A 17,544-nucleotide genomic window follows, 5' to 3' on the forward strand; every position below is an offset into this window, starting at 1 on the left:
TAGAGTACTATTGTACCTCGAGCTCTCTCTGTCCCTGCATCGCTCTCATTCTATCGCTCTCCCTCTCTCTGCACCTCTCTCCCTCTTATCTCTCTTCATCTTTCTCTCTCTCTGCATCTCTCTTGGCCTCTCTCTCTCTGTCTCCCTCTTCTCTCTCTCCTTTCTGCATCACTCTGCATCTCTCTCTCCCTCTTATCCCTCCCCCTCTCTCTCTGCATCTCCCCCTTCTCTCTCTCTCTCTCTCCCTCTTATCCCTATCTCCCCTTCTCTCTCCCTCTTATCCATCTCTCACCCCCTCTCTATCCCTCTCTCTCTCTCTCCCTCTCCCCCCTCTCTCTCACTCTTATCTCTCTCTCTCCCTCTCGCCCCCTCTCTCTCACTCTTATCCATCTCCCTCTCCCTCTCTCTCTCTCTCTCTCTCTCTCTCTCTCTCTGTCTCTCTCTCATTAGGATGCTCTCCAGCAGCGCATGGCGGTGCAGGAGGATGTGGTGCTTAACCTGAAGCAGGAGCTGCTGAGGAGTAACATGACCAGGGAGGAGCTGGAAGGAGAGAACGTGAGTGGACGCACACACACACACACACACACACACACACACACACACACACACACACACACACACACACAGATCGCTGTTCGCCTGCATTTCACACATATAATACACCATGAGATAATGTCAATTGTTTTTTTCTGTTTTGTTTAGAGCGAGCTCAAACGCAAGCTGAGTGAACGGGACAAACTAATGATTGAATATGAGGTAACTTAGCTTTTTATGTACGAAATATAAATAAACAAATCATGAATAAATGTGGTACTTCTGTGAGTCTTTTAATGGAATGGCATGGCACTATAGGAAATGGACACCAGACTTCTTTACGTTTGCATTGGACAGAGTGCCATTTCGTTTACATTTTAATGACATTTAGTTCATCTCCCGTCTACATAACAACAGCAGCAGCTCGGGAAGAAGGAACGTCTGATGCTTCTGCAGCAGCAGCAGAAGACAGAGGACTCTCAGCACATCAAGTCACATGACGTTAGCCGCGCACGGGTATGCTCGCCGCACACGCCGCTCCACTGCCATGGCCGCCGCCCGCCCGCACATGCTCATTAACCTGTGTTCGGCCGCCTTCCTCCCACAGTCTTTTAGGAACGAGAACAGTGGCTACAGAAACTCTGTGACGCTGAGTTCTGCACAGCTGTTCAAACACACCGCGCCGGTGAGTTGATATCCTAATGCTTGGTTTTATGTTAAAGAGAATTGATAAGGTCCGGGGAACATTACGCTAAATGATTTTATATATACCGATGTATTTTACAGCTTGGAATTAAAGTGAAACATTTGCTTCCACTTAGCTCATTTGTTTTATGTAAACTCAAATGCATTTACATTATACAAACGTAAAGATAAGAAAGGTAATTAACTGGGTTTGGATAAAGTGACTCCTGGCAGTACACTCAGTACAATATAGTGGCTTAAACCATAGTGGCTTATGGTGTGTTCCAGATGCCTCGGACACCAGCCTTCCAAGTTTCACGTGTGACGTCATTTCCGGTCTCGTAGCACTTATAGCGTTCGGTTCGTCTTTGTGATCGTGTCATGTCATTGGCTAGTCATTGTTATTGTTAGCTACATTAGCCTCTTTAGCAAACCAGCTCGAAAACGGACAACACAACTTTACATTGTATTGCACGCACAGCAAGACCGTTCAATGCATACATTGGTGACCGGAATAAAGTAGCAATGTAATCAAGTGTGTAAGAGCACTTAAATCAACATTAAAATGACCAACGTGTTACAAATACAGAGAAAATAAATCTCTTCATGGGCGCAGCCATTTTTGTTGAGAGCGTCATCACATCGCTCGGTCTACTCTCAGAATTCCGAGGGGGCACGACCAAAAGGGGGCGTGCCTCCGAGAAATGCTCTCTCCCTCAAGAAAGCTGGGCGATTTCCCCACTTTGACCTCGGAAGGCCAGTGTCCGAGGCATCTGGAACACACCATTAAGCCTGCGCCTAATGCACTCCTGACAGCTTAATTTGAGTTCATGATGTCATGATTCCATGATGTCATTGAATTTGGTGAATTGGGTTCAGGGGGAGGAGCTACAGCTGGTCAGGGAAGCCCTGCGCAGCCTGAGGGACAACTTCTCGGGTCACGACCCCCTCCACCACACGCTGGACACGCTGGAGCAGGGCGTGGCCAGCCTCATGGACCGCCTGCACTCCGCCGACAGCCAGCGGAGGCAGGAGAAAGGGGTGATGAAACATGAAAGCAGACGCACAAACACACAAGATCAACGCACACACATACATACACATTAACGCACCCACACACATAGATTAATGCGCACACACACACACACACAAATGAACGCACAAGCATATACACACACACACACACACACACAAACACATGCACCAAATCTTGCACAACCGCAAACACACACACTCCTTTAATATCATGGAAGAACCGACTACTATACTATTATACAATTATAGCAATTGATGTTCTGTATTAACACAATGGAAATCAATGGATGCCCCTAGCAAGAAATCTTTTATCCACAAATGCCCACACAGTATGCATTATTGAACTTGTTTTGTAAAATAAACAATTTCAGCTCAATTCATATATTGCTTAACCTGCAAAAAGCAGTACTACTATATTTCTGTTCTATATCTTGTGTTGCCTGCTACCCTGGTGGTCTGAAGGGTTTATGATTCTCGGCCTTCCATAGGAGGAATATCGATCTCCGGGACGGAGAGCCAATCCCACAGACCGCGATTCCTGGCCGCCATCAAGTGAGATAAAAATATATTTACTGGATCAATCGATAGATGGGGGACGCACAATGGAGTCTCCACGTCAACCTGTAGCGATACTGACACTGTTTGTATTGTGTAATCTCACTGAGTCCTGAGTGCCTTTATTGTATCTCATGACGGCACACGTGTGTTGACTTGTGTTCAGAAATAGCCCACTCCCACAGTAGCCCAGGGCTGAACTCTGCCGTCTGCACCAAAGTGCTGTACTTCACCGACCGCTCGCTCACCCCCTTTCTAATCAACATCCCCAAGAGGTAAACAATGGTTCACACACGGTTCACTGCTGAGTGAGGGTTAGGGTTAGAATGCATGCATGCGTTAGGCGGCAGTAGCTCAGGGGGTAGAGCGGGTTGACAACCTGAAGGTTGCTGGTTCGATCCCCGGCTCCTCATTGCAGTGTCGAGGTGTCCCTGAGCATGATGCCTCACCCTGACTGCTCCCGACGAGCTGGCTGTCGCCTTGCATGCTTCACTCCACCGTCGGTGAATGTGTGTATGAATGGTTGTAAGTCGCTTTAGACAAAGGCGTCTGCTAAATGCAAATGCATTATCATAGCTTCTCTTCACGGAAAGCGAGAAAACGATGAACAAGGCAAACGATAAGGAAATGGCCTTCTTCCTAAGATGGCACGCTCAAGCGTTTGCATGTATCTGCATGGTGCCTGGGTATCTGTGTGTTCAGCCTTCCATGGGACTGACTGCGCGTGCCTCTCTCTATTCTTCAGGCTGGGAGAGGTCACATTGCGTGACTTTAAGGCAGCTGTGGATCGCCATGGAAGCTATCGGTACCACTTTAAGGCCCTAGACCCGGAGTTTGGCACAGTGAAAGAGGAGGTAGGCGTGTGAGAGAGCCGTGATTACCCTTACACTTACTCTCACATTCATGACTTCATCTCAACAGGAGGGCAATTCCAACAAAGAGCTGCCAAATCCATATAAAACTATGCTACAAACCTTCAACTGTGCTTTTGAGCCCAGAACCATTAGTGGGTTTTTGCAATGTCCCACACAGTCTAAAATTGCACAATTGATTCATGCTCTTGCCCTGATATAAAGGCCAGCTCGACAGGAACTCTTGCATTGTGCTTTTCCCTACTTGTCATGGCTGAATAAAACACTGTAATTGAGGTCCTACAGTCAAGTATTACTTTCACTTTCAGTTCAATTTTGCTTCCTGCAGACTTGCTTTGGTTGTAGCAGAACCACAACCTAGGGCTATTGAACGCCTTCTCTAATACGCCACACACTTTGTGAACTGTGTTTCTGTGGTCCCATTGGGCCCTTCTGAGCGAGTGTGCGTGTGTGTGTGTGTGTGTGTTAAGAGTACACGTTGGAGGTGTTAATATATCCGTGGGGGTGTCTCCAGGTGTTCCATGATGGAGCAGTGGTGCCTGGCTGGGAGGGGAAGATCGTGGCCTGGGTGGAGGAGGACCATGGAGACCGGCGCTAGAGCCAGCTAGACAAACCACTGCCATCGCCATTACAGACCTCAGCCACTACCAGAGCCACCGCCAACCACACTGGGAACACACACCGCCACGCCAGGGCCAGCGGGCGTTTGTCCGACTGCAAACCAAACCCGGGACCAATGGATGTAAACAAAAACAAAAAACATTCCTACCACGAGACATACTTTAAAGCGTCAAAAAGCGATGGTTTCATGTGGAGAGTTTAACTTAAGATTTTGTTATCACTTTATTATATTGAACACATATTAGGCACTTTGACCGCAGCGCGTATTTGGGTGCATGTCTTGTGTGTACGCATGACCCATCAAGGAATCGCTGCAGCGTCAGACCCAGACAAACTTACCGAATGAAAGTTTACAGCAACGTGTTCAGTGTTCCACAGCTGGTGCCTAGTATCTGAACCTTAGAATAAAGAGAGGCTGTTTTGTTGTGTTTTTTTATGCCTATTTTCAATGTGAGTCAATTGCCAAAACCTCGATATTGTTGTACTTAAAATCATTTTGAGTCTTTTAATAAAGATGAACTGTCGCATGGATCGTTTTCTGTAATGACGGCGTGTCATTTAATCAAAGTGTCTCCAGAGACTTCTCCTCGCCAAACGATTCCTCCACGCTCCTCGACATATCGTTTTCTACCACCAGGCGTTTCTATGTGGGCTGATTCCCAGACTTTTCTTTAAGGAAATATTCGGTTTGTGCTGTCCGAGAGAACCTCCAGCCTCACGGTCAGACTCCGTTCTTTAAGGAAGTCTCCGGTCTCCTCTGACCGTCCACCATCTCAGAGAACCTCCAGCCTCACGGTCAGACTCCGTTCTTTAAGGAAGTCTCCGGTCTCCTCTGAACCCCCGCTGCCTCAGAGAACCTCCAGCCTCAGGGTAAGCCTCCGTTCCTTCCTGTTGAAGGTCGCAGAGGCGCTGTCCTCGTCCACCGTCTCCGGCAGGTCCACCAGGAGCCGGTAGAGGTCATCCACCTCCAGGAGGATGTCGTTCTGCAGGTGCAACACAAGGTGGAACAAAAGGTGTGACGCGCTCAGGGATTGAACGCCGCATGCTAACCAGGGCGACTGCAACCACAAATGTGATATAGATTTGAGCAGTGTTCTCTTCGTTAATCATTTGATTGTTAAGGCGTCAGGAGCGATGGAATAACTTATCAGAGCAGACTGAGCCACTCTGCCTGACAAGCAGCCAATAAAAACCCAATTCATCATACATTAATCGTATAATGATCTGAAACAGAAAATCAACCAAACATTCCCATTTCTGTTGCCATTCAAGGAAACAAATATTTGTCTACAAATGCTTAATCCATTATTACAATTAAATAGTTTATCCACTCGCCGACGAAGTGAGTGAATGAAATAGTTTCTAATGCGAACATGCACTGTGTTCAAAACAAGCGACGTTAACGCCCACGTGGACGAGGGCCCAGTGAGAGGACGCGGTCGAGGAGCCACCGACCTGTGAGACGCTGAGCTGACACTCGGACACGGAGAGCACCCCGGGGAGCTCCGCCGTGAGCTCCAGCGCGCCGCGGGACCCGCCCCCGGCGCCCGGGGTCACCAGCAGCTGGTAGCGGGGAGCCCGGGGCTGCTGGGGTGCATGCGTGCTGGAGATCACCTGGATCAGAGCCTTCTTATTCTTACTGGGCTCTGGTTCCGCCGCCGCCGCCGCCACTGCTGTTGGCCCAATCACGATCTCCGTGGCCTGGTCCTCGGCGTCCTCCAGCCGGAGGGAGGAGATGTGTTGGAGGAGGGAGGCCGGGGAAGACACTGGAACATCAGACCAGTTGAGGGTTGAACATCAGAGGGTTGGTATGAATCGCTGATCTGATGGTGGTTTACCATTAATATAACGTGTAGCGTGACATAATAAAATACATGACATGGGCCTGACCCTATAAGAAACCCTCACCCTCACCAAGCCCTGCAACCTGACCCTAAGCCTAGTACCAAACCCTAGAACCTGACGCAAACAGGAAACCCTGACCCTAGAGCCAAACCCTCAAACCCAACTTTAGTAGGAAACCCTCACCCTAGTACCAAACCCTAAAACCCAATTTTCTCATAATCTTGGACATTTTTTCCCGTAGCCTACTTTCATTCATTTTAACAACCCAAGATTACTTCTCACCATGCACCGAGCCTAGGAAACACCCGCTCCCTCACCACCACACTGAGAACAAAGCGAGGGTAAGAAATGAAACACCACAAAAAATGAATTAGAAAAACCCTGACGGGTAATTATTCTACCTGCGTCAGGACCGCGGGTGCCTCCGGGGGCGGGCCCGCTGCCGCGCTGCCGCCGGCATCCCAGGCGCTGCTGCACGTCTTCCCGGCTCCCCCTGGGGTCGGAGCTGCGGATCCGGTACTGCTCGGATAAGCTCAGCCCGTGTTGCTGCTGGGCGAAGCTCAGGGCCAGCAGATAGACCTGCGGGTCCAGCTCTCCTCCTCCTACTCCTCCTCCACCGCCGCGGTGCCGCTCAGCCTGCTGGAGCTCCGAGGGGCTGAAGGCCACGTCCAGCACGGTGTAGCTCTCTGTGCGCCAACAACAGTTCAATTCACTAATCCATTCACCGTTTTGTATCTACTGAAGAGGATGTGATCATTCTTTTGGAGCTCTGAATTTAAAGTCAGAATAAAAAAAGAGTTCTGACTTTAATCTCAGAATTCTGACTCTCTCGGATATTTCGAGATTATTTTAAACTATAATCACATGCGGCCCTAATCCTCTTCTGTATGTACCCGAGTATAAACGTGTTTACACATTTGTAAGAGTGTGTGTTGGGTCGTGTGGGGCACTGGTACCTCCATCGGAGTCCGTGTGTCTTTCCAGTCTTCCCCCACATACTGGTACTGGTTTACTGGGATCCTGAGCCGCTGGCACTCGTTTCCAGCCGCAGATGTTGACGTATAAAACTCCCTTTTTCGGTCCCTATCGGATCGGAGACACCAGGTGGTGTCAGGATACTGAAGAGTAAAGGTCAATGAAAGACCCCCAGGTGTGAGGGGGCCTCTGGCTAATAAGAAAGAGCGTGTGATTGACAGAAAGGTCAGCCTGTGCAGTGTGGTTGTGTTGTAACGTTACAGTCCCATGTGTCTTCATGAGAAGTACTTACCAGTGCATACCTACAAGAATGTCTTCATGTATCTACAGTCCATACCTACCAGTATGTATCATGTCCAGTATTTACAGTCCATACCTACCAGTATGTCTTCATGTATCTACAGTGCAAACCGACCAGCAGTGTTGCCAGATTGGTGCGAAATCTGGCCCTATCTTGCAACATTGCCTACCAGTATGTCTTCATGTATCTACAGTGCCCACCTACCAGTATGTCTTCATGTATCTACAGTGGTGCACACCTACCAGTATGTCTTCATGTATCTACAGTGGTGCACCCCTACCAGTATGTCTTCATGTATCTACAGTGCACACCTACCAGTATGTCTTCATGTATCTACAGTGCACCCCTACCAGTATGTCTTCATGTATCTACAGTGCACCCCTACCAGTATGTCTTCATGTATCTACAGTGAACCCCTACCAGTATGTCTTCATGTATCTACAGTGAACCCCTACCAGTATGTCTTCATGTATCTACAGTGCCCACCTACCAGTATGTCTTCATGTATCTACAGTGCCCACCTACCAGTATGTCTTCATGTATCTACAGTGCCCACCTACCAGTATGTCTTCATGTATCTACAGTGCCCACCTACCAGTATGTCTTCATGTATCTACAGTGCACCCCTACCAGTATGTCTTCATGTATCTACAGTGCACACCTACCAGTATGTCTGTCTGCACACAGGAGTGGACCTGGGGCAGGCTGCTGAGCTCCAGACCCTCCTTCATGTGCTTCTGGATGAACGTCTGGTAGGCCTGGGGGTCGTCCTGAGACATGTCGTCCAACATCGACCACAGCTGCTGGGCTTGCTGTACGACGTCTTTTGACGACATGTCTGTCAACGTTAGGCTAAATAACGCTGGCTGTATAAAGGATGAGCTATAAAAAAAAGTTAGTTTAGTTTAGTTAGTTTAACTAAAGTGTTGTCGGATGAGGTGACACACTACGGCTTTTTGCAGCGCCGTTGGGTTGCCCAGCACTTGTTGTACTTCTCTGTTGCTATAGTAACCGACTGCGGTCACGCCGGCTACACTTAAAAGTGCGATTGCGCATTTACATTGCGTTGTACGGTAACGCGCTTTTGCGACATCAGGGAGTTCGTGGTACGTTCAAGTGCAACCCCGTAAACTCAACTGGATGTACTCGAATGGCCACGAAGGTTGTTTGAATCTGGAATCATCCTATTTTTTATCCTCCTCGAAAATACCTTCTTATGTCTTACAGAATATTAGTGTATTACTATGCATGCAGAAACAAATAAATAATCATTTTCTAGGTCAACATGTCCATAGGTCCCTATTTCTTTTTTACAATAGCATTTTTTAATGATACTTAATCCCCAATATGCAGTTAGATTAAAAAAAACTAAAACATATAATCAAATTGTTTCCTACAAACTTGACCATATTCTTGTTCGACATGACCTTTTAAATAATTACATGTTAAAGTCATCCCAATATGCATGCATTTCTATAGTATCTGATATAAAATATTATGTTAAAATTGTTTTGTGTAAAAAAAAGTATGTACATTTTAAAATATGTTTTTATACGTACATACATATTTATGTAATGTATGTATAAATCCCCAAACCCCCAAAAGGTGCAACAACAACTTTGATATCCATAGTGACCAAACTCAGCGGTGCTTAAACAAGGGAACTGAGAACCGAGAGCTCTCTCCACTGCACCACAGAGATGAAGATAAATATCTCCACACACTTGATGTTTTAATAACAAGCAACACAAACAGGTCTCCAACAGATGAATTAGCAGGTTATACCACTGCACAATCAGAATATGATGGATTATGTAGAAAATAATCGGATTGAATTTTATGATTTTCTAGATTTCTTATAATTTACCTATATAGTAATACATGGGCATTTGGGATTATGTTAACATCATGCATGTTGAACAAGAATATGGTGGAGTTTGTTGAAAACAATTAGATTAGACAGTTAGATTATATGTATCTGCATATATGGTAATACGTGTGTATTTGGAATTATTTAAACATGTAATTATAAAAAATAAAAAAAATATTTCAAAATTAGGCTATTCCACTATTGTGGAAACATTTTAAATCATGTGCGTATTTAAATCAGAATATGATGCAGTTTTTAGGAAACAAATTGATTACCCCCCCCCCCCCCCCCCCCCTCTACCGAAACCGAACTATTTTGCGCAGTTGCTGGGATGAATAGTTGGAGAAAGCTGACAGCTGTGTAGAACCAATGTCACTGAATTGTAACTGTGAAGACAGAGGTCACATTTAGATTTTATTTGGTTATTTAGAACACATATCAGCGGTAGGGTTTCGCTATGTATGAGGCCAGCTTGATTTGTAATCACACCGGGCGGCACGTAAGGTGACTGAGCACGGGTGAGGCAATAAAGGTCCGCGATTTCCGGTCGGGCCATGAAGGGTTTGTGCACAGGAGAACGCAAGAGCACGCATTTGAACCAAGGTGTAGTTTGCACAATATGCAGGTTTCTGGCACTTTTTCCCGTTTGTCATGTCTTCCATGTGACGTCCTTAGTGACGTCTTGGGCACGTTTGGTGGAGGCGCACGTGGTAGAAATGTTTGTATGGAAGACCATTGATTATTAGATAACACAGTGACATTAGATAAGTGATATTGTAATTATATAATTTTGTTTATGATAATATCTAAAAGATTTATTTGGATTTGATTTAAATGTTTGATTACGCATTTTGATTTATTTGGAGAACTAACTTGATTTAATTTCTCTTTATCAATAGATTTTCAACCTAATCCTAATCCGGAATGCTTGTTGCACAATAAATGTTCAATAAAAACAAGGAAAAGGATTTGAGCTGTCCTGCGTCCTCTGTCTATCCATGCCATTTCAAGTTGGGCAAGCACAAATGACAACAAAACCCAGACAGCCTGACAGTAACTTAAATGGCTGTTTGCTCCAATACAGTCACACATTTTGGGGGGGATTATCTGTGATGCAATTGATTAATCTTTAAGTTCTTGCGGGTTTTTTTCATAAGATAGTGAACACACACACATATGGCATAAACAGTCAAAAAGTAGCCTAAATCAGTAAAAGTATCGCAATGTATTTCTAATACAGGAACGGCAAATTGGCATATTACCTTTTACACAAGAAAAAGATTAAATAAATAAATGAATAAATATGCCACAAGTTTAACCCCCCCAATGGTAGACCCATAGTTACGCCCTTGCCTATACACCAGCGTTTCGTTGGCCGTGCTGTTGTATTGGATACCGGGGATGTGGCGTGTGGATGGCCAGCGGATCAGGGCAGAGGCGGAGGTGGTGATGTCGGAGAGGCCCGGGTCCTCGCGCATGTGGCCCGTGTTGTTGACCAGCAGCGGCAGTGGGATTATGTTGATCTCCACGGTGACGGTGGCGATGCCCGCCACGTTGTCCGCCACGCATCTGAAGGCGCCGCTGTCCTTCAGCGTGGTGATGAGCACGTCCAGCGTGCCGTTGTCGTACAGCACCGTGCGCGAGTTGTTGTGCACCAGCTTGCCGTCGGGCGAGCGCCAGTGGATCTTCGGGTCGGGGTCCCCCATGGCCTTGCACTTGAGCGTCACCCCCTGGCCCTCCATCACGTGGGGCTTGGTGGCCAGGTGCTTGGTGATGAGGGGCGGCTCACAGATGAACTCCTCCTCCTGGATGGACCAGAAGTACTTGTCCATCAGGTGCTCCGGCGAGGCGCAGGTCTCCAGGTCGTCCTCCCGCGTCAGCCGGCGCAGCCACAGCAGCTCGCAGTTGCAGTGCAGCGGGTTCCCGCCCAAGCTGACGGCCAGCGAGGACGGGTTGGAGCCCTTGGCGTCCGACAGCACCTGGGCGTGCTGGAACAGGCTGTGGAGCGGCAGCTTCTGCAGCCGGTTGGAGGTCATGTCCAGACGCACGAGCTTGGTGAGCAGCGTGAAGGTCCCCGCGCCGATGTGGTCGATCAGGTTGTGGTCCAGCGTCAGCGTGTTGATGTTGGTCATGCGGCCGATGGCCTCCCAGGGCAGGGTCCTCAGGTTGTTGTTGGACAGGTCCAGGTCCTCGATGGTGGCCACAAACTCGTCGAAGGAGGCGGGCGCCACCAGGTGGATCTGGTTGTTCCCCAGGATCAGGTGGCGCAGGTTGACCAGGCCCTTGAAGTGGTCGCTCTTGAGCGCGCTGAGGCGGTTGCCATCCATGTGCAGCGCCTGCAGCGAGTGCAGCCCCAGGAAGGCGTGGGGGGTGATCTGGCTGATGTTGTTGCGGGACAGCGTGAGGTGCACCAGGCTGGTCATGTTGTAGAAGTCCTTCTTGCGGATGACGGTGATGAAGTTGTCGGAGAGGCGCAGCTCCACCGTCTTGCGGTCGATGGTGGGCGGGACGAACAGCAGGCCCGTCTTGGCGCAGAGCAGGGTCAGCGTGGGGGACAGGTGCTGGCAGATGCAGCGGTCGGGACAGCTGTAGCCCCTCGTCAGGGCGGCACACAGCAGCACGCACAGAACCACGCGCTCCATTGTGGGGAAGATGGCCGATCCTGGAGCCGGAGGAGAAAGACAAAGAAGGGCAGGGGATTAGATTTGATTAAAAGGTTCTTGTACATGGTTCTTATCAATATGGTGATGTGCGACGTCCCGTCGTTGTTGAGATGCAACATGCATGCACGATGAAACATATATTTCTTTCTTTTTTAACCATAATGGGATGGCACCATTCCGGATTCCGGATGTCAGAAATCCTCTACGGAACACTGGGATGGAAATCTTTTGAGGATGATTACAGCATCGATAGCATCCCAGCCCACAGAACCATCACTGCTGAACCCAATTTAACGCATCGAACAACGAGCCTTTCTATATTAAGACAATACCCACCACCTATCTCCGTCGTCACATGCTACAACCAGCGCGATGAGGTTTTATGTGTGCCTGTCATGTGTGTGTGTGAGTGTATGTGTGTGTGAGTGTGTGCATACGTGTGTGAGTGTGGTGCATGCATGTGTGTGAGTGTGTGCGTACGTGTGTACCCGTGTGAGTGCATGTGTTACCGGTCCCAAGTGGCCAGGACGGTAGTAACAAATAGATGTTGAGCATATTTCTGAAAAGCAGGTTGATATTGGTAAAAGGAACGAAGCAACAAAACTTTATCGTCTTCCAAAATCCGTCTGTTTATTTCATAAATATCACATATAAATATGGATTCTTCCCTGGTTAAAATGTAAATTGTCCCTTTGTAGTTTCTTGTTACTGTGTGTTCATACCAAACATGACGGCACGACACGTTTCAATACAGTCAACGTAGAGACGCGAATCGGGCGAAATTTGTCGCGGCACAAACCTGCGACAAGATTTGATTGACGGCACGACATTTTTCCCTGTCACGGGCGAGCGCGTTCACGAGGATTTGCAGCGCGACAAGTTTCACTGAAGTTGAAATATTTTAACTTTTCCGCGGCATTCACGTGAGACAGCCAATCAGCATTCACTCCCTGTGGGTAATGTCAGCCAATCAGCATTCATGGTGACTATGAAGGGACCTTTGAAAACAGTGCTACTGGAGCGCATGCACACTTTACTTTCTATCTCATAATTATGACTTTTTATCTCATAATTTCGACTTTTTATCTAATTATTATGACTTTTTACCTCATGATTATGACTTTTTATCTCATAATTATGACCTACAATGGGGATTTTATTTTTTTTTATCAAGGAAGAGTTTTCATCTTACCTCCCATGTTTCCATGGGAGGTAAATTGATGCTTAAAGCAAATGTCTGCTAGACCAAAACATATTCACGATGCTACCAGTTGCCATCCAGAATAGCCAATCAGCATTCACTCCCTGTGGGTAATGTCAGCCAATCAGCGTTCATGGTGACTATGAAGGGACCTTTGAAAACAGTGCTACTGGAGCGCATGCACACTTTACTTTCTATCTCATAATTATGACTTTCTATCTCATAATTTCGACTTTTTATCTAATTATTATGACTTTTTACCTCATGATTATGACCTACAATGGGGATTTTTTTTTTTTTTTATCAAGGAAGAGTTTTCATCTTTTTTTTTTTTTTTTTACTGGCGGGAATGGGCTTCCATATGAAACAAACGAAGAAGTTTTCAAAAGTTAAATAACTCAGCATTACGGACTTCAAACTCAACCCAAAGTTATCGACCCTGTTATAGAATGTTCCGACTCATGAATATAGTAGTTGGTGTGATTTTGACAATGTGCAAACCTGAAAAGCAAAGCTTTATCATCGGCTGTTTCTGAAATGCTATACTACATACTACATACTGCATACTGACACAGTATATACTGTGCACTACATACTACTCCCCGCCCTAGTATGCAGTATAGTATGCAAGTATGACAAGTATCATGCAGTGTACTACACAGTCACATGACCAAAAGATTCGGTTATAAATATAAACGGTTGAGCCATTTGTTCTGTTAACAATGAAAAACACACGATTACAAAAACATACGAAAGCTTATCACATCAAAATAAACAACTAATTACAACTAATTATACATTTATACATTTATGTATTTGTATTCGCCGCTCGCATTGTCCGCCATTATTTTAAATGTTCAGCGGTGCCGCGTTGCATTATGGGATACAGTATCCGACGTAGTGAGCTCTGGATGTATACTAGAATTTTTTGACCGATTAGTACATCATCCGGGTAACTGTCGCATACTGCAAAAAAACATTTTTCGCGTACTGCATACTACTTACTACTTTTACGTCACGATCAGTATACGAGCAGTATGTAGTATGCCATTTCAGAAACGGCCATCGTCTTCCAAAATCCGTCTGGCGAGGAAGCGGAAATGCGCCTCAACCATAGGAGTCCGGCTACAACACTTTGGTTCCGCCCTTCCGTTGATAAATAATAAGTGATAAATAAAACTAAAAAATGTATATTAATGACCATAGGTTTTACCTATTGAAATAGTGGTCTGATTTTGAGTGTACCACACATGCTTGTGTGCAGAGATGTATAGAAACGAAGTAGAACTACTTCACTACTGTACTTAAGTACGCGTTAATATTTCTGAATTTACGAGGTACACTAGAATACACCATGAAGTCCTTGTTGGATCAAATGCACTTTACCGTAAAAAGCAATGTAGATGCGCAATCGCGTATTTAACTGCGTGACCGTTTTCAGACAAAACGCAGATGGCGTGACCGCAGTAGAAAACTGAGAAGAGGCAGTATGCCACAACCGCCATCTGGTGGCCAAAGAGCGACACTTCCTTGCATGTCAACCTTGTCAAGAAGAACGGTTTTCTCCGCCCTCTTGACTAATTCATTATGTGTCAATGAATTAGCAATTCGACATGTGGGTGTTGGTAGGAAAGCGAGACGGGGACGGACGGACGGACGTGGGTGTGAACATGTTTCCATGGGAGGTAAATTGATGCTTAAAGCAAATGTCTGCTAGACCAAAACATATTCATGATGCTACCAGTTGCCATCCAGAATAGTCAATGATATACTTCAATGTTTTCCACAGTATTTATTTTCATAACATGAAAAATATAACAGAAAGAAATATCTGGCTTTAATATATATATATAATATATACTGCACAAATGTGGTATAATGTACATTATATTACATGAATAGCAAAAATGTTTGACTATGGTGTTCAAATATAAAATATCGGTAACTCTGTTTTCCCTTATGTCGATCCCAGCATTTTGTCCGTCTTGCATTACCTCTTCCTCAATACTTCTGCAAAGCATAAAAAAACAATTAGTAGAGCAACACAAAAGCAACACGCCACAATCATCCCACTTAAAAGAGCCACAGCCAGCAGGGCATTCGCAACACAACTCCACTGCGAACACCAAAGACCCACATGCACCCCGGCGCTCTGGCCACATGACGTCGTCACCTCCATCATGTCGTAGATCCAGCCCAGGAACTCGGCCACCTTGGTGTAGACCCCGGGGTGGTTGGGCTCGGCGCAGCCCGTCCCCCAGCTGACCACGCCCACCAGCCGCCACACGCCCTCGTCCTGGCACACCAGGGGCCCCCCGCTGTCGCCCTGGGGACGGAAGGAGACATGACCCACCGCCAAGGACGTGGCGCCGCGGTGCGTAGAGCGCACACCAAACCCCTGTCCTGACCTCATCTCTCCTCGGCTCTAACTGATAAACGAAGGGGTCCTAAATGGGGCCCCTAATTGATGAGGCCCCTTAAATGGGGGCCCTATTTGATGTCGTAAATGGGGCCCCTAATTGATGTCCTACAAGGGGCCCCTAATTGATGTCCTACAAGGGGCCCCTAATTGATGTCCCAAACGGGGCCCCTAATTGATGTCCCAAACGGGGCCCCTAATTGATGTCCCAAACGGGGCCCCTAATTGATGTCCTATATGGGGCCCCTATTTGATGTCCTAAATGGACCCCTAATTGATGTCCTAAACAGGGCCCCTATTTTATGTCCTAAACGGGGCCCTAATTGACGTCCTAAATGCTGTAAGGCGAGCGTTTGCAACGAGAGTCGTGGTGGTGGTGCATCCAGCCCACCTGACACGCGTCCACCTTGCCCTCGGAGTAGCCGGCACAGAGCATGCGGGCGGTGATCTCCCCGTCGTACATGCACGAGCTGTTGCAGCGCTTGGTGCTGATGAGAGGGACCGCGGCCTCCTTCAGGGTGTCTGGGATGTACACTGGAAGACCCACAGAGCACATGAGTAGGGCGGATGGGAATAGTGGACGTATGTGCGTCTTGGAGGAAGCCATGTGTGTTGCGCAACAACTCTCGTACACACTTATTGTATGTTGTACGTCCTTGTACTTAAAAATAGTACCAAGCATTGTGTAGCATCTTATCCTAGCTATCTCCGTTGTATACGGGGAATGGGTTAACCTAGTTGTTAGTGCTCGGCACTTGGTTCTATGAACATCCTTACTGTACCGACAGCGATATATTGTTGTTTCTCTTGTAAATGTTATGTAAATGTTATGTAAATGTTAACGCACTCTTTAGCAGGCATCTGGGTTTATGTCATGGGTGTGTATAGTGATAGTGGTTAGAGCTGTAAGCTTCTGGGTTCCCAGTGTCTACATGCGGGCGTCCTTGAGCAAGAGGCCTCAACCCCTACCTGCTCCAACGACCACACTGGCCTAAAGGGTCTGTTGAGGGACTGGTTGGTCGTGTGTCAGTGCAGTACCGTTGTCTGGCTGTGTGTACCCCCATCCAGAGATCCAGCACTGGGTTCCCCCCGGAAAATCAAAGTTGTATTTGGGCAGGCACACGGGCCGAATGATGTCTGGACAAATGAACACATGAATTCATGTTATCATCAATGTTGCGATGTCTGTGAACTCCTGGAGACTCCAAATGATCCAAATAAATTAGAGATTAGTTTAATGAATCAATGATGGTTCAAATAGATAAACTGTTGAGAGGTCATACCACCAAAGGGTTAATCAAGTATCCATACAATCTGGTATTGTGCAGCTCAAGTAGAGCGTGGTGTGAACGCCGGCAGGGTGGGGGCCCTTAACTCAGGGGTTCGATTCCCACCCCCAAATGCTAAGAATTAACGTACTCACTGTTTTGTTAAGACCCTTTGGCGAAAAGCATCCGAAAAAAAGACACGTTAAAGATCATACCACCGGGTGGTGATCAGCCATTACAAGCCGTTTGAAAATCGGCCTTTCCCTGTGCCCTAGTGACATCACAAGTGGGCGTGTCCACCTAGATGTGTGCTGGATAGATCGGTCCACCAGCCTACCCAGTGGACTGTGGCAAACGTTGCTTATCTATCCAGCGTACAGCTAAGATGGGTGGACATGCCCACTAGTGATGTCACTATGGCAAAGGGGAAAGGCAGATTTTCAAACGGCTTGTAACGGCCGATCACACTCTCACCTGCCGGCATGATATCCCCCCCCCCTTTAACGTTTGAAAACGACACACAATCCCCACCGGAGAAGTTGAGCGGTGTCCTGAGCTTCATGAGGGCGATGTCACTATCGTGGCTGCGGTGGTTGTAGTTGCGGCTGTAGACGATCTTCTCCACGGCGTAGCCCGTGTACTGGGCCATCTTACTGGTGCTGCGGGTCACCATTCCCGCATACACCATCCAGCTGGACACC

The 17,544-nt window shown here is 47.1% G+C and overlaps 4 protein-coding genes across 4 annotated transcripts in view; 1 reads left to right on the forward strand and 3 right to left on the reverse strand.

Moving 5' to 3' along the window:
* dixdc1a (DIX domain containing 1a) overlaps positions 1–4,329 on the forward strand; it is a gene marked incomplete at its 5' end in the record, with an annotated part of 8,280 nt that extends 3,951 nt beyond the window's left edge. Inside the window, 9 exons of the mRNA XM_084467455.1 lie at positions 451–555; positions 703–756; positions 952–1,050; positions 1,142–1,219; positions 2,098–2,259; positions 2,742–2,805; positions 2,975–3,083; positions 3,554–3,662; positions 4,195–4,329. Coding sequence (XP_084323581.1) covers positions 451–555; positions 703–756; positions 952–1,050; positions 1,142–1,219; positions 2,098–2,259; positions 2,742–2,805; positions 2,975–3,083; positions 3,554–3,662; positions 4,195–4,278 — 864 coding nt within the window. The 3' untranslated portion in view covers positions 4,279–4,329. The remainder of the gene's footprint in view (positions 1–450; positions 556–702; positions 757–951; positions 1,051–1,141; positions 1,220–2,097; positions 2,260–2,741; positions 2,806–2,974; positions 3,084–3,553; positions 3,663–4,194) is intronic.
* An 820-nt stretch (positions 4,330–5,149) lies between these two features.
* pih1d2 (PIH1 domain containing 2) lies at positions 5,150–8,258 on the reverse strand (the record flags this gene model as incomplete). The annotated part of the gene is made up of 5 exons (XM_084467456.1): positions 5,150–5,284; positions 5,757–6,067; positions 6,548–6,832; positions 7,103–7,229; positions 8,088–8,258. 5 exons carry the CDS (start codon positions 8,256–8,258, stop codon positions 5,150–5,152), a joined length of 1,029 nt encoding a protein of 342 aa, XP_084323582.1.
* A 1,382-nt stretch (positions 8,259–9,640) lies between these two features.
* LOC311342603 (leucine-rich repeat and fibronectin type III domain-containing protein 1-like) lies at positions 9,641–14,238 on the reverse strand. The gene is made up of 2 exons (XM_084467454.1): positions 14,162–14,238; positions 9,641–11,954 (listed from the first exon to the last, which is right to left on the reverse strand). Exon 2 carries the CDS (start codon positions 11,932–11,934, stop codon positions 10,558–10,560), a length of 1,377 nt encoding a protein of 458 aa, XP_084323580.1. The 5' UTR covers positions 11,935–11,954; positions 14,162–14,238; the 3' UTR covers positions 9,641–10,557.
* Positions 14,239–15,157: 919 nt separating this feature from the next.
* tmprss5 (transmembrane serine protease 5) overlaps positions 15,158–17,544 on the reverse strand; it is a gene marked incomplete at both ends in the record, with an annotated part of 10,536 nt that continues 8,149 nt past the window's right edge. Inside the window, 5 exons of the mRNA XM_084467229.1 lie at positions 15,158–15,166; positions 15,294–15,482; positions 15,967–16,109; positions 16,614–16,712; positions 17,375–17,542. Coding sequence (XP_084323355.1) covers positions 15,158–15,166; positions 15,294–15,482; positions 15,967–16,109; positions 16,614–16,712; positions 17,375–17,542 — 608 coding nt within the window. The remainder of the gene's footprint in view (positions 15,167–15,293; positions 15,483–15,966; positions 16,110–16,613; positions 16,713–17,374; positions 17,543–17,544) is intronic.

The sequence above is a fragment of the Micromesistius poutassou genome, assembly GCF_964030765.1.
Source record: "Micromesistius poutassou genome assembly, chromosome: 4".
NCBI classification, from domain to species: domain Eukaryota; kingdom Metazoa; phylum Chordata; class Actinopteri; order Gadiformes; family Gadidae; genus Micromesistius; species Micromesistius poutassou.